This window comes from Balaenoptera acutorostrata, chromosome X (assembly GCF_949987535.1).
Source record: "Balaenoptera acutorostrata chromosome X, mBalAcu1.1, whole genome shotgun sequence".
NCBI classification, from domain to species: Eukaryota; Metazoa; Chordata; class Mammalia; order Artiodactyla; family Balaenopteridae; genus Balaenoptera; species Balaenoptera acutorostrata.
The window spans coordinates 43,655,654-43,670,251 of NC_080085.1; the positions used below are offsets into that span (position 1 = coordinate 43,655,654).

Sequence of the window (14,598 nt, forward strand, 5' to 3'; positions counted from 1 at the left end):
GGGTGGGCAGTGAGATGCAGCTAGAGAAAAGATTCAGGGGTCTTCCTGCCTCCTAGTCCTTTCCCCAAAACTAAGGTTCAGCCTGCAGAGGGCAGGACATGGAAAGGTGCCTCAGATTGTGGGGGGGGGTTCTTCTCACCCTTGGCTTGGCTTGGACCTTCCCAGTCTAGCCCACTTGCACATCCTCCCATCCCTTGGTCTTCAGTCTCTGCTTAGGTTCCCTCTGTGCCTATCTCTCTCTGTCTCTCACTGCCTATTACCCCAGCAGTGCCCCCTCCCAAACATCCTTATTCGTTCCTTAGACAAGAAAACAAAGTGCGGGCTTATTTTCCATCTCTAGCTCCCTTCCTGTGGTCTCCTTGCCTCTGTTCCCCCAAGAGTAGGCCTTAGATTTCTCACTCATTAGAAGAGAGCTCAGTGCTTCCAGTCCCTGTGCCATATTATGCCACTTCCAGTGCTATAAGAATCTACCCCAAGAGGCCCTGTCCTCTCTCCTCCTATCTCTCTGATTTTGTTTTTCAGATGTACTACTCAAAAACCAGAAGCTGGCTCTCAGAGCTACCCTGAAGGTTCATGCCAGGGAATGTTATTACCTCCTATCCTTCACCCCTCTCCTCCTCTGCCTTTCATCTCCAAGCAGAGAGGAGTGGGCTGTCTTTGCCTGGTTGTGACTGCCTCTCCTCTCCACCCATAGGAGCCCTGCCCACCTTGTGTGGATGACTTCCTGTACATCTGTGATGATATGTATAAGCGAGATGAGATGCTCGCCATGGAAAACAGCATCCTAAAAACCCTCGAATTTGATATCAACATTCCCATCGCCTATCATTTTCTGCGCAGATATGCTAAGGTAAGACAGGGGAGGTACATCTTCATTTTCCCACTGCTGGGTTAGTCCCCTCCATTCCCAGAGTGGCTGCTTGAGTGGTAGGAAAAGGGAAAGGGACAACTGGGGACAGGGGAATTTCTTCTTCAGTCCACCCTCCTAGATTGGCAATCTTTATGGAGTGTGGGGGGGAAGAAAATTGCAGATTTCCATGGTATGCCTATAAAGTTTTGAGGTGAGGGCAGAGTAGGGGAGGGGAAGAAGATTCTTTGATCAGGAAGGGACACTTGGGAAATTTAGGGGAGATGCTGTCAAAGTTCTCTTCCTTCACCTGAACATTGGTTACAGGGGAAGTCACTTTATATTATACAAGTGTGTCTTGTAGGATTTGTGTGTGTGTGTGTGTGTGTGTATACACACACACACACACACACACATATATATATTCAAACAAGAAAAGGGAAGGAGTTCTTTTGGAGCATGGAATACCTCCTAGTCTGGAACCCAGTGAAAAGTCAACAGTTGGAGGCCTTTGGCTCTTCAAAGGATGACATGTACAGAAAGGGGAGGTGGAGGGTACCACAATCACACTTGATAATTTGGTTTAAAACCCTGAAGATGGCAAATACCATTGCCAATTTCAGAATCCCCTCTCCTAAAGATTCTGTGCTTTGTGGGCAGGGTCCTTAGTGTGAGTCATGGTGGCAAAAGAGGTACATTGTTCAGGCAGAGAGCCATTTAGGCCCAAGGTGGGATAACTGGAGTGAGTGAGTGCAGGGGGTTTTCTGCTTGGTGCCAGTGTTCTGAATTGATTGCTGAGCCAGTCTTCTTCCTGCCTTTAGTGTGTCCATGCCAGCATGAAGACACTGACCTTGTCCCGCTTCATCTGTGAAATGACCCTGCAGGAATACGACTATGTCCAGGAGAGGGCTTCCAAGCTAGCTGCTGGCTCCTTCCTCCTGGCCCTCTACATGAAGAAGCTCGGACACTGGGTAAACACTTGTGGGCGGTGGGGAAGAAGGAGTAGGGATTTTTTTAAAAATATTTATTTATTTATTTTATTTTTGGCTGCATCGGGTCTTAGTTGCAGCATGTGGGCTCTTTATTGCAGCACGCGGGCTTCTCTTTAGTTGTGGCACATGGGTTCCAGAGTGTGTGGGCTCAGTAGTTGCGGCACGCGGGCTTAGTTGCCCCGCGGCATGTGGGATCTTAGTTCCCTGCCCAGGGATTGAACCCCCGTCCCCTGCATTGGAAGGCAGATTCTTAACCAGTGGACCACCAGGAAAGTCCCAGGGATATGGATTTAAAAGCACAGGGTCAGCTCAGGAGGAAGGTGTAAACTAGGGCTGTGGGAAACTCTGTGACAAAACTACTACATACCTGCCGTTATGAATCCTTTAACATCTTGACATCTTAGGGGCCTGGCTGCCTAAAGGGTTTCTAGAGCCGTGGTTTTAAAGTATTTTATTTCACTTTTCTTCATCACAGTACACTTTCTTCCAAAGACAGCTTACCTGAAAGCCCAGTATCACAAAACAGACTAATGTGAAATTATTCTGATTGCAGCAGGGGATGGGGTGGACCCACTTCTTGCCTGACCCCATTCCACCCCTGCTCCTTGCAGTCCCCTCAGCAAGGTTGGCCCCCCAAGGGTGTTCATTGGAACAGGATTTGGAAAGCACTGACCCAGAGAACAGAGTAGTGAAAGCAACTGTCCATGTGTATAACAGGGGACTCAGAGATATACTATTGTGCTCTTCTCTGAGGAGGAAGGCCCCCACAGCCTCCTTCCCCAATACAAATAAAATGCATATTTGATGCTTTCTCAATTTTATAAAAAATTGTGAATAAAAGCAACTTTAGAAAACTATGAATTTTTACTGATGTGTAACATGCAATCCAATAGAAAGAGTATGCTTGCAAATAAGCATACTCTTCCCAACCACTCCTAAGCCCCTGTGGCCTAGAAATTCTAGCACCACTACTGATGGAGAAACCTCTGTGTGCTGAGGAAGAACCCTATAAACAGTTGTGTGAACTTGGACAAGGCACTGAAATTTCTTGGGACAGAGAAAGCATTAAGTAAATGGCAGTGATGACGATTAGAAAGAATACATAATAATAATGGCTAGCATTTATTGAGTGCTTAGACAGTGAACTAAACACTTTGTCTATTAACTCAATCTTCACAACAACCCTATGAGATCAGCACTATTATCCCTATTGTACAGATAAGAAATAACTTCCCGTGTTTGGCTAATGAGAGGCAGAGCTAGGCTTTGGGAACTAGGAGTCTGTTCAAAGAATATACCTACTCTATAATCAGAGTGGATGTGGCCGTAGCCCCGGAGCCATGATCCTGGAGGCCCCATGCTGACCCAGGCTTTGACCCTTGGATCCTGGGGAAGGCTGGTAGGTCCTGAGGGAGGACAGTTGAGAGGCTCAGGGCAGCAAACTGCTTGCCAACCAGTATAAAAATATTTCAGTGTTTTAACACTTGGCATGGCTGTACCAGTGAGTATCAGCTAAGTGTCAGCCCTGATCTGAACCTAGGTAGTCTGGCTCCACAGTCCTCTACACTATATATACTGCTATAGATGAGAAAGGCTTCACAGAGGAGGTGACTTTTGAGTTGGGTCTTGAGATATGAGTAGGAACCTTGAGAAGAGACATTCTAGGCAGAGGGAACAATAATTGAAAAGACGTGAAGGCAATAAGAAAACAGTGTGATGTATTCAGGGCAGAATAAGACATTTCCTATGGATAGAGCAGAGGACGTATGAGTAGGGAATGGTGAGAGGTGAGACCAGAATGGTAGAGTGTGGTCAGATTGTGAGAGGCCTTTGATGCCATGCTGAAAGATCCATTTTACACTACGGCATTGCAAGTTTTTAAGGCAGGGGAGTGACATCTTCCTGTTTGTATGTTTTGGAAACAGTACTAGTATATAGCAGTATGGAAGGTATATTAGATGAGAGAGCGTATGTGAACGTATCAACACCAGTGAGTGGGCTTTTATAATAATCAATGTGAAGCATTGGGGCAGTGAACAATTGAACAATGTGAACAATTGGGGCAGTGACAGAAGGGCTGTTAATCTTAATTAACACACCCAATATGATGTGTTATCCCATGTGTTACTCCCCTGCTCAGCATGCCAATGACTGCCCTTTGCCTGTGGCAGTGGTTTCCAAAGAGTATTCAGTAGAGCCCTGGGATTCCTGCAGAAGTATCTCAGGGGCCATGTAAAAGGTAAAGGGATCCAAATTGGTGGGCTTCTTAGTTCCCGTCCCCAATTCCAGGTAAGATATTTGGGCTTCCAGGTAAGATATTTGGAAAAAAATGAGTTGAGGGAAAATAATTTAAGACATTTTAAGAAAACCACTGCCTCACAGAATAATGAATTTTCTTTTCTCTACCTGTGGAACTCCCACTAGACTTTCAGTACCTATTGCAGATGTGCCCTCCTCTGCAAAGCTTTTTGTGACTTTCCCAGCCAAAATTCATGGGTCCTGCAGCTCTGTTCCTCCACTGTCCCATGCTCCCTTCCACTGTAGCACTTCCCACACATTTTGTAATTCTCTGTGTGCATGTCTGTCTCCCCCACTAGACTACAGACTCCTCAAGGGCAGGAGCCTTAGTCATCTCTTAGTCATCTTTGTATTCCCAGCATCCTGTATGGGGTTTGGTAATATTAATCCTAGCTAGCATTGTTTGGGTATGTGCTAGACTCTGTTCTGTGTGCTTTATGTCTATTAACTCATTTAAGCCTATTATGTAATTACTGTAATCGTCCCTATTTGGCAGATTTGGAAACTGAGGCACCTAGAGGTTAAGTAACTGGCTCAAGGCCATGCTGTTAATGGAGCTGGAATTTGAACCCAAGCAGTTTGCCTCCAGAACCTTTGCTCTTAAACACTCTGCTATATTCCTTTTGCCACATGATAGGCATACTTAAAGTTGACTGAGAAAATGAATGCATGAAATGATAGCTCTTTGAGCCAGAGAGGAGGAACAGCCTTAAGTTCCTGTTGGCTGTTTAGTTGGGACGTCAAGTTTGTTCTGAGTTTTGCCTGGCCATTGGCTCTTAACCTGAGAGTAAGTAACAAAGTCAGTCCTGTTCCTTAAATTCTTTGGTGGATTTCAGTTTAAATACCTATGGCTAGGGCTAATATCCAGCTGGTGCATATGGATATAGCCATACCACTAGCTTGCAGCTGGAACATAGTCTTCTAGGTAGTACCCTTTAATTATTGGTCGGTGTCTGTGCTCTACGAGTCTTTGAATTGTTTGACTTTCTTCCCTGCCTGTACTATGGATAGGAAGTTTGGATTTGGGTGTTGAAGACAGGAAGTGTCTGCTTCCTGTTGTAAAAGTCGCTGTCCGTGTTGCTTCTTCCAGGCTCCTACCCTGGAGTATCACAGTGGCTACAAGACCTCTGATCTACACCCCTTGGTCAAGCAGCTGAACATCCTGCTGACTTTGCGTTCGTGCAATAAGCTCAAGGCTGTGCATTCCAAGTATTCCCACCAGTAAGTACCAAGCTCCAGTTGAGGTTGGGTTTGTGCTCAGTCATGGGGAGGCCCAGACTAACCTCATTTAAGGGAAAAGAAAGATTCAGGTACTTTTTACCTTACTTTCTGCTTCAGAGTTAAAGCAAGATAGGGAACCAAGGGCCTATGTCCCACTTATTCCATGGAGCCTGCTTGCTTTGGACTATTTTACACTGAGCAGACCCCTCTTCCTTTTGCAGGGTCTTCTTTGAAGTCACCAAAATCCCACCCTTGGACATGTTGAAACTGGAGGAGATTTTGAACTGCTGCTAATTCTGAGGTTGAGGATCTGGCACTCTGGAAGCAGCCACCAGGGCCAGGCAGACGTGTAAATAGGCTGTATTTATTCTGTCCTTGAATTTGTCTTTTCATCACTTTTCTTCATTTTTACTGTTTGTCTTTTCCCAAACTGATAATGTTGTAAATATTTGTGTTTTTTTATGAAAGAGAAGAAATTATTGTTGTATTTGATTAGAAATTTAATAAAAATTAATGGTTGTTGTTAAAATGGCTCACTTCCCCCCTTATTGCTCAGGAGCCCCACATGTAGCCCTGTTTTTTTTCCTGCCTAGTAAAGGCTGTGCCTCAGGGTCTACCTTATCCAATTTCCCTCTCTGTTTGGAGACTTTCTCTTCACAGGAAGAGGAATTGAGCTAGGTGTGAACTGATGAATGAGTCTGTAGAAGGAGGATCCTGGTGGTGGGAGGGGTAGTCCAAAGAGACCCCGCTACCCGACAGGCCTCTGTTCGGATCTGGGGCAGCTGGAAGCGTGGGCCAATACCCTTTGGTCCCCATTTCAGGTTGCCAGCTTTCTTTGCTTCTTCCTAGATGATGAAAAGGTAGGGATAAGGATTTTCACTGAAATGTACCCCTACTTTTGTAGTAAGGTGGCTTTCTAGAGTCTAAGTTTGAAAAAAAACTTTGAGTGGTGCACTGAAGTCTCTTTTGGTCCTTCAGTCAAGAGGAGAAATTTCCACCTGTGAAATCAGCAAGATGTCCCATGAATGTAAGCATCAACCAGTTGCTCAATCCTTCATTCATAAAGCTTTAAGGAGGTTCTACTCTCTCTCTCTCTCTACCCTATCTTTGGGGTAATGTGTACTGGTACAGGTACTTCAGTTGTTAACAGAGGACTTGAACATCTTCTGTGCCAGTTGATGAAGAGCCACTGCCTCAATCTTGCCTCTAGGACCTCTGGGACCTCCCCACAATCTAGCAACTGAATCAAGTAATGTCTGTCATAGCAGGAGACCTCCAAAACTCTGTTCTAGTACTGTGGCTGGCAACTGTTGTGATTGCTCTGTGGCCGATTGTTATCACTTGTCAAATATTTTGAAAATTAGTCCTGGAGGTGGATATCTGGTAGAGGGGGCAGTCATTGAAGACTCCCCAATTCTGACCCATGAATCCCCATGCTAGTCTGGTCATATCTCCTTTTCTGAAGGGTTGGACACAGGAGGGAGAGCATGCCATGCCATTAGATGTCTTAGTGCTTTCTTTTTTAAAAAAAATTTTTATTTTTTTGTTTCCTCAAATTTTATTTTTAAAAAACTTTTATTGGAGTATAGTTGATTTACAATGTTGTGTTAGTTTCAGTAAAGTGATTCAGTTATACATATACATATATGTATATGTTCTTTTTCAGATTCTTTACCCATATAGGTTATCACAGAATATTGAGTAGAGTTCCCTGTGCTATACAGTAGATCCTCGTTGGTTATTTTGTATATAGTAGTGTGTGTATGTTAATCCAAGGCTCCTAATTTATCCCTCCCCACTCCATGTTTCCCCTTTGGTAACCATAAGCTTGTTTTCGAAATCTGTGAGTCTGTTTTTTTTTTTTTTTTTTTTTTTTTGGAGTATAGTTGGTTTACAATGTTGTGTTAGTTTCAGGTGTACAGCAAAGTAAATCAGTTATACATATACATATACCCACTCTTTTTTAGATTCTTTTCCCATATAGGTCATTAAAGAGTATTGACTAGAGTTCCCTGTGCTATACAGCAGGTTCTTATTAGTTATCTATTTTATATACAGTAGTGTGTATATGTCAATCCCGATCTCCCAATTTTATCCTTCCCTCCCTTTCCCCACTGGTAACCATAAGTTTGTTTTCTACATCTATGCCTCTATTTCTGTTTTGTAAGTAAGTTCATTTGTATTATTTTTTTGATTCCACATATAAACGATATCATATGGTATCTGTCTTTCTCTGTATGACTTTCTTAGTATGATAGTCTCTAGGCCCATCCATGTTGCTGCAAATGGCATTATTTCATTCTTATTTATTTATTTATTTTATTTTTTGGCTGTGTTGGGTCTTTGTTGCTGCGCACGGGCTTTCTCTAGTTACAGTGAGTGGGGGCTACTCTTTGTTGCGGTGCGTGGGCTGCTCATCGTGGTGGCTTCTCTTGTTGCGGAGCATGGGCTCTAGGCCCTTGGGCTTCAGTAGTTGTAGCACGCGGGCTCAGTACTTCACTTAGTATGAGAATCTCTAGGTCCATCCATGTTGCTACAAATGGCATTATTTCGTTCATTTTTATGGCTCATTGTATATGTACCACATCTTCTTTATCCATTCATCTGTCGATGGACATTTAGGTTGCTTCCATGTCTTGGCTATTGTAAATGGTGCTGCAGTGAACATTGGGGTGCATGTATCTTTTTGAAGTATGGTTTTCTCTGGATATATGCCCAGGAGTGGGATTGCTAGATTATATGGTAGTTCCATTATTAGTTTTTTAAGGAACCTCCATACTGTTCTCCACAGTGGCTGTACCAGTTTACATTCCTACCAACAGTGTAGGAGGGTTCCCTTTTTTCCACACCCTCTCCGGCATTTATTGTTTGTAGACTTTTTGATGATGGCCATTCTGACCAGTGTGAGATGATACCTCATTGTAGTTTTGATTTGCATTTCTCTGATAATTAGTGATGTTGAGCATCTTTTCATGTGTTTGTTGGCCATCTGTATGTCTTCTTTGGAGAAATGTCTATTTAGATCTTGTGCCCATTTTTTGATTGGATTGTTTGTTTTTTTGATACAGAGCTGCATGAGCTGTTTGTATGTTTTAGAGATTAAACCCTTGTTGGTCGCTTTGTTTTCAAATAGTCTTAGTGCTTTCTTACCCATTGTGTCAATTTTCCATTCTCCCTCCCAACTTGCTTTGCCTTGATGACCAGATATCATTAAGTTCCCTCTTGCTCCATCCCACTGCCTTGCAGGATGACTAAAGGGTACAGCCACAGAGGTCCAAGCTGCTTGGCAGTGATTTAACTGGTACAGCCAACGATGTGTAAACATGCTAAAAGCACTAGGCTGGAAGCTGTCTTGCAAATCTCCAGCCTCACTAAAAGGAAGTGTCTTGTTTGTACCTGCTTTTTGATCCTGGAGCTTCATTGGGGAAACAACTGGTTTATTTCCTCTCCTTTTTACCAACTCCATTGTTCTTTAGAGGTGCTAGTGGAACCATCAATCATTTTTGTTATAATCATTGCACATGTCTCAAAATTTATTTTACACTCATCACTACTTCAGAATTAAGGTAACTGTTAGATCTGGATCTTGTTGTTTAATGCCTTTCTAAAGAAGCACATCTATTTCTTTATCAAGAATTTGGGTTTACTCTATGACATAAATCACAGCAAAACTCTATGACATAAATCACAGCAAGATCCTTTTTGACCCAGCTCCTAGAGAAATGGAAATAAAAACAAAAATAAATAAATGGGACCTAATGAAACTTAAAAGCTTTTGCACAGCAAAGGAAACAATAAACAAGACCAAAAGACAACCCTCAGGATGGGAGAAATTATTTGCAAATGAAGCAACTGACAAAGGATTAATCTCTAAAATTTACAAACAGCTCAATAACAAAAAGACAAATAACACAATCCAAAAATGGGCAGAAGACCTAAATAGACATTTCTCCAAAGAAGATATACAGATTGCCAACAAACACATGAAAGAATGCTCAACATCATTAATCATTAGAGAAATGCAAATCAAAACTACAATGAGATATCATCTCACACCAGTCTGAATGGCCATCATCAAAAAATCTACAAACAATAAATGCTGGAGAAGGTGTGGAGAAAAGGGAACCCTCTTGCACTGTTGGTGGGAATGTAAACTGGTACAGCCACTATGGAGAACAGTATGGAGGTTCCTTAAAAAACTAAAAATAGAGCTACCATATGACCCAGCAGTCCCACTACTGGGCATATACCCTGAGAAAACCATAATTCAAAAAGAGTCATGTACCAAAATGTTCATTGCAGCTCTATTTACAATAGCTAGGACATGGAAGCAACCTAAGTGTCCATCATCGGATGAATGGATAAAGAAGATGTGGCACATATATACAATGGAATATTACTCAGCCATAAAGAGAGACGAAATGGAGTTATTTGTAGTGAGGTGGATGGAGTTAGAGTCTGTCATACTGAGTGAAGTAAGTCAGAAAGAGCAAAACAAATACAGTATGCTAACACATATATATGGAATCTAAGGGGAAAAAAAAGGTCATGAAGAACCTAGTGGCAAGATGGGAATAAAGACACAGACCTACTAGAGAATAGACTTGAGGATATGGGGAGGGGGAAGGGTAAGATGTGACAAAGTGAGAGAGTGGCATGGACATATATACACTACCAAACGTAAAATAGATAGCTAGTGGGAAGCAACCGCATAGCACAGGGAGATCAGCTCGGTGCTTTGTGACCACCTAGAGGGGTGGGATAGGGAGGATGGGAGGGAGGGAGTTGCAAGAGGGAAGAGATATGGGAACATATGTATATGTATAACTGATTCACTTTGTTATAAAGCAGAAACTAACACACCATTGTAAAGCAATTATACTCCAATAAAGATGTTAAATAAAAAAAAAGAATTTGTTTATATTTTGATTCTTCTAGTTCAGTATAACTTGTTTTCTTTGTAACCTTATGGATTTTTATCAGTTTTATTGAGATATAATTCATATATCATACAATTCACCCACTTAAAGTGTACAATTCTATAGTTTTTAGTATATTCACAGAGTTGTACATCTATCACCATGGTCTAATTTTGGAACATTTTCATCACCCCAAAAAGAAACCCCATACCCAGTAGCAGTCAGTCCCCATCCCCACCCCCCAACCCTAGACAGCTACTGATTTACTTTCTGTCTCTATAGATTTACCTGTTCTGGACATTGCATATAAATTAAATCTTACAATGTGTAGCCTTTTGTGTTTAGCTTCTTTCACTTAGCATAATGTTTTCAGAGTTCATCCACGTTGTAGCATGTGTCAGTATTTCATTTCCTTTCATTGCTGAAAAACATTCCATTGTATGGATATACCACATTTTGTTTATCCAGTCATCAGTTGATGGAAATGTGGATTGTTTCCACTTTTTGGCTATTATGAATAATTCTGCTTTGAACATTCACGTACAAGTTTTTGTGTAGACACGTGTTTCATTTCTCTTGGGTATATACTGAAGAGGGAAATTGCTGGACCACTTTGCATTACCACCAGCAGTGTATGAGGGTTCCAATTTCTCCACATCCTCTCCAACACTTTTTATTATCTGTCTTTATTATGGCAATTCTAATGGGCATGAAGTGGTATCTTACTGTGGTTTTGATTCACATTTCCCTGATGGCTAATGATGTTGGACATTTTTTTTCTTGTGTTTATTCACCATATATGTATCTTCTTTGGAGAGATGTCTGTTCAAATTATTTGCCCATTCTTAATTGGGTTATTTATTTCTTTATTATTGAGTGGTAAGAATTCTTTATATAATCTGGATCATATATATGATTTGCAAATATTTTCTCTGATTTTGTGGATTGTCTTTTCACATTCTTGATTGTGTTATTTGAAGCATAAAAATTTTTAATTTTGATGAAGTTTAATTTATCTAAGAAACCATTACCTAGTTTAAGGTCATGAAGATTTATCCCCAATACTTCTTCTCAGAATTTTATAGTTTTAGCTCTTACATTTAGGTCTTAAATCTACTTTGAATTAATTTTTGTATATGGTGTGATATAGGGGTCCAACTTCATTTTCTTGCATGTGGATATGTTACTGAATTGGTCGCCTGCACCCACGCCGGGGTCCTAGCCCAGGCCAAGTCCTGTTGTCTTGGCCAGGGAGGTTCTTTTTCCGATCGATTCGCCAGTAAGGAAACCAATGCTGAGACTGGAACAGCACAAGCTTTATTCAATAGCCAAAGAATGGGGAAGTGGGAACCTCGTTTGCAAATCAGCTTCTCAATCCAATTTGGGTGGAGACACCATATATATAGGAGGGTTGATGTAAAATGGAATTGGAAAGAGAGGGAGGAATATTCATGATTTATCTGAGAACAGCAGTGTGGTTTGGACTAGAACTGAGGCAACACTCCTTTTTAGTCCTTGTATGGGCTTTTCTGGTTGTTGTCATGGAAATTGTCAACTGTCAAGGCACTGGTGGGTGTGTCATTTAGCCTACTAATGTATTACAATGAGCATATCATGAGGCTCAAGGCCTACTGGAAGTCAAATCTTCCACCATATTGGGCCTAGCTGGTTCTAACCAGTTCTTGTTTTTCTCTTTGCAGCTTCCTCCTGAAACTTAGGTAAGAGCACTTGGTTTCCATTCAAGGAAGGGACAGGGGTATGACTCTGGGGCAACAGCCTTGGTAACATATCCAGTTGCCCCAGTACCATTTGTTGAAAAAACTATACTTTCTCCACTTAATTATCTTGGCACCCTTGTTGAAGATTAATTGACTATAAATGTGAAAGCTTATTTCTGGACTCTCAATTCTCTTCCATTTACCTATATGTCTATCCTTATGCCAGTACCATAACATTTTGATTATTGTAGCTTTTTAGTAAGTTTTGAAATTGGGAAATGTGAGTTCTTCAACTTCATTCCTCTTTTCTTAAGATTGTTTTGGCTATTCTGGGTCCCTTGCATTTTTATATGAATTTTGGCATCAGCCTGTCAATTTCTGAAAAGAAAGTTGAGATTTTGATAGAGATTGCATTGAATTTATTGGTCAGTTTGGGGAGAACTGCCATCTTAACCATATTAAATCTTCTAATCTATGAACATGTCTTTTGTGCTGGTCTCATCCTGTTCATAACCAATGTTGTGGCTTGACCTGCCCTGTGGTTCTTATGACTGCAAGATTCTCTCAGCAATAACCATCAGAAAAACTTTGAAGGAGACTAAGTTTTTTGCTTACAGGTCCTGGAAAATACACAGCACACCTGGGGCCACACAGCAAGGTCAAGGGTTGGGGGAGAGAGAGACAGAGAGAAACACACACAGAGACAGAAAGGGGGAGAGGGAGACAGACATACAGAGAGACAGAGAATGAGTGAGCAAGCCTAGCGGGCTGCTTTTATTGAAGGTGGGAACCTAGGGATTCTGGGGCTCACTCATTATTGGTGAATTTAAAATAGAAGAGGGGAATTTGAAGCTAGAGAAGAGAAAAAACAAGCAACCCAAATGGTCAGTTATCGAAATCAAGCAAGATTGCTAAAACAAAGGTGTAGGAACTGGGGTGGGGTGACTAGCAATGTGTTTTTTGAGGTAGCCATCTTTGAAGTGGGTGCCTCTTTGAAGTAGATGTCTGGGCAATCAAAGCTTAAGTCAGACATTTGCATTATAAAAAAGAGAAAATCCAAATGTCAGGACTTATACTACAACATGGTATGTCTTTCCATTTATTTAAGTCTTTCTTTTCAACAATGTTCTATAGTTATCAGAGTGTAACTTTTATATTTCTATTGTTATACTTATCCCTAAGTTTTTTTTTTTAATGGAGCCATCAGTCTTGATCACTGTCAGTTCCTTTCTTACATATTTCAATTATGGCCTTGTAAGAGGGTGACCTTGTTAAGTCTCATCACTTTTACCTCCAAAATATTTCTTGAATTGGCATTTTCATCATAATTTCTATTATCACTGCCCAGGTTTGAGATCTCATCTATTGCCTAGATTACTAGAGTACTTTCCTAACTGGTCTCCCCATCTTCAATCTTGTTCCCTTCTACTTCACCCTCCATATAACCACCAGAGTGATTTATTTAAAATTTGATTCTAGATTACAGTTCTGGGTAAGATGGTTAAGTACTTGCTACTCTTTGTCTGTCACTGAGCACAATCATAAAACCTGGACAGAATTCATGGGACAGCTGTTTGAGAGTTCTGAAAAGTAAATAGCTGCAGGAAGATTGAAGAAGGACACCAGCATTTGAGAAGCCAACAAACAAATGGTGAGTTTCCCACTTCCCCCACCCCATTCCCCGACCTGAACTTAATGCATTTGGAAACCTGGAAGTGAGTACTGCACTACAGGCAGAGAACTCCAGGAGAAGCCCTCTAGTTCTTGCTTGAGAAGTGAGAGAAGGGGGGAAATCCTCCATTTTCCCCTTTATTTCTCTTCTTTCACATCCCAACCCTCAGGCAATCATGCAGTGGCAGCAACAGTGGCAGCAGTGAGAGCCTTCAGGAACCAATACTCTTGGAGAGGGGAACCCTTAGTCTCTGATGGAGCTCTGGCCACAAGAGAGCTGAGCCACACACTGTTGCTTTTTTATCTCTCTTTTCCCACTGCTTGTTTCCAGATGTGGCACTGCTGCAGAAGTGAACAATTTCCAACTGGAGGACTGAAAGGGAAGTCCCAGGAATTGAGTAGCACTGGGGAGACTGTGGAGAGGTAGGAGTTCAGGAAAGTGACCCCATAATTTTTTTTGTTAATGAGCTCCTAGATACCCACCACTAACCTGTGCCTATGTTGATCAGATCCCAATGAGCATACCAAAGAACTGAGATAACAGGCATCCATCTAGATTCCAGACTGACCACTTAGTCACACACACACCAGACAGATCTGAATAATACTGCAAAATCTTTGAAAACTGAACTGACATTGAACCATCAGCCCATGGAAGGCTGGTGGGAACGTGTGGCCTGAACCTAATCAGATTGACTGCTAAAGCAAGAACATAAATGTTTTCCATATAATTTAAGCAAGACTCAGAGTTTTATAATGTGATATTCAAAATGTCCAGGATATACTCCAGTTTTACCAGGCATACAAAGAACCACGATCATCTCAAGTTGCATGGCAAAAGGCAATCAACAGATATTAACAAGAGGATGCAGATGTTGCACTTATCTGACAAAGACTTTAAATCAGCTACTATTAAAAACTCAAATGAACAG

At 41.6% G+C, this 14,598-nt stretch overlaps 1 protein-coding gene across 2 annotated transcripts in view; it reads left to right on the forward strand.

Moving 5' to 3' along the window:
• Positions 1 to 5,880, forward strand: part of CCNB3 (cyclin B3) — a 113,328-nt gene extending 107,448 nt beyond the window's left edge. For both annotated transcript variants that reach the window (XM_057539067.1, XM_057539066.1), the window contains exons 9-12: positions 695 to 850; positions 1,669 to 1,818; positions 5,228 to 5,358; positions 5,580 to 5,880. In XM_057539067.1, coding sequence (XP_057395050.1) covers positions 695 to 850; positions 1,669 to 1,818; positions 5,228 to 5,358; positions 5,580 to 5,652 — 510 coding nt within the window. In that variant the 3' untranslated portion in view covers positions 5,653 to 5,880. The remainder of the gene's footprint in view (positions 1 to 694; positions 851 to 1,668; positions 1,819 to 5,227; positions 5,359 to 5,579) is intronic.
• The last annotated feature ends 8,718 nt before the right edge of the window (positions 5,881 to 14,598 follow it).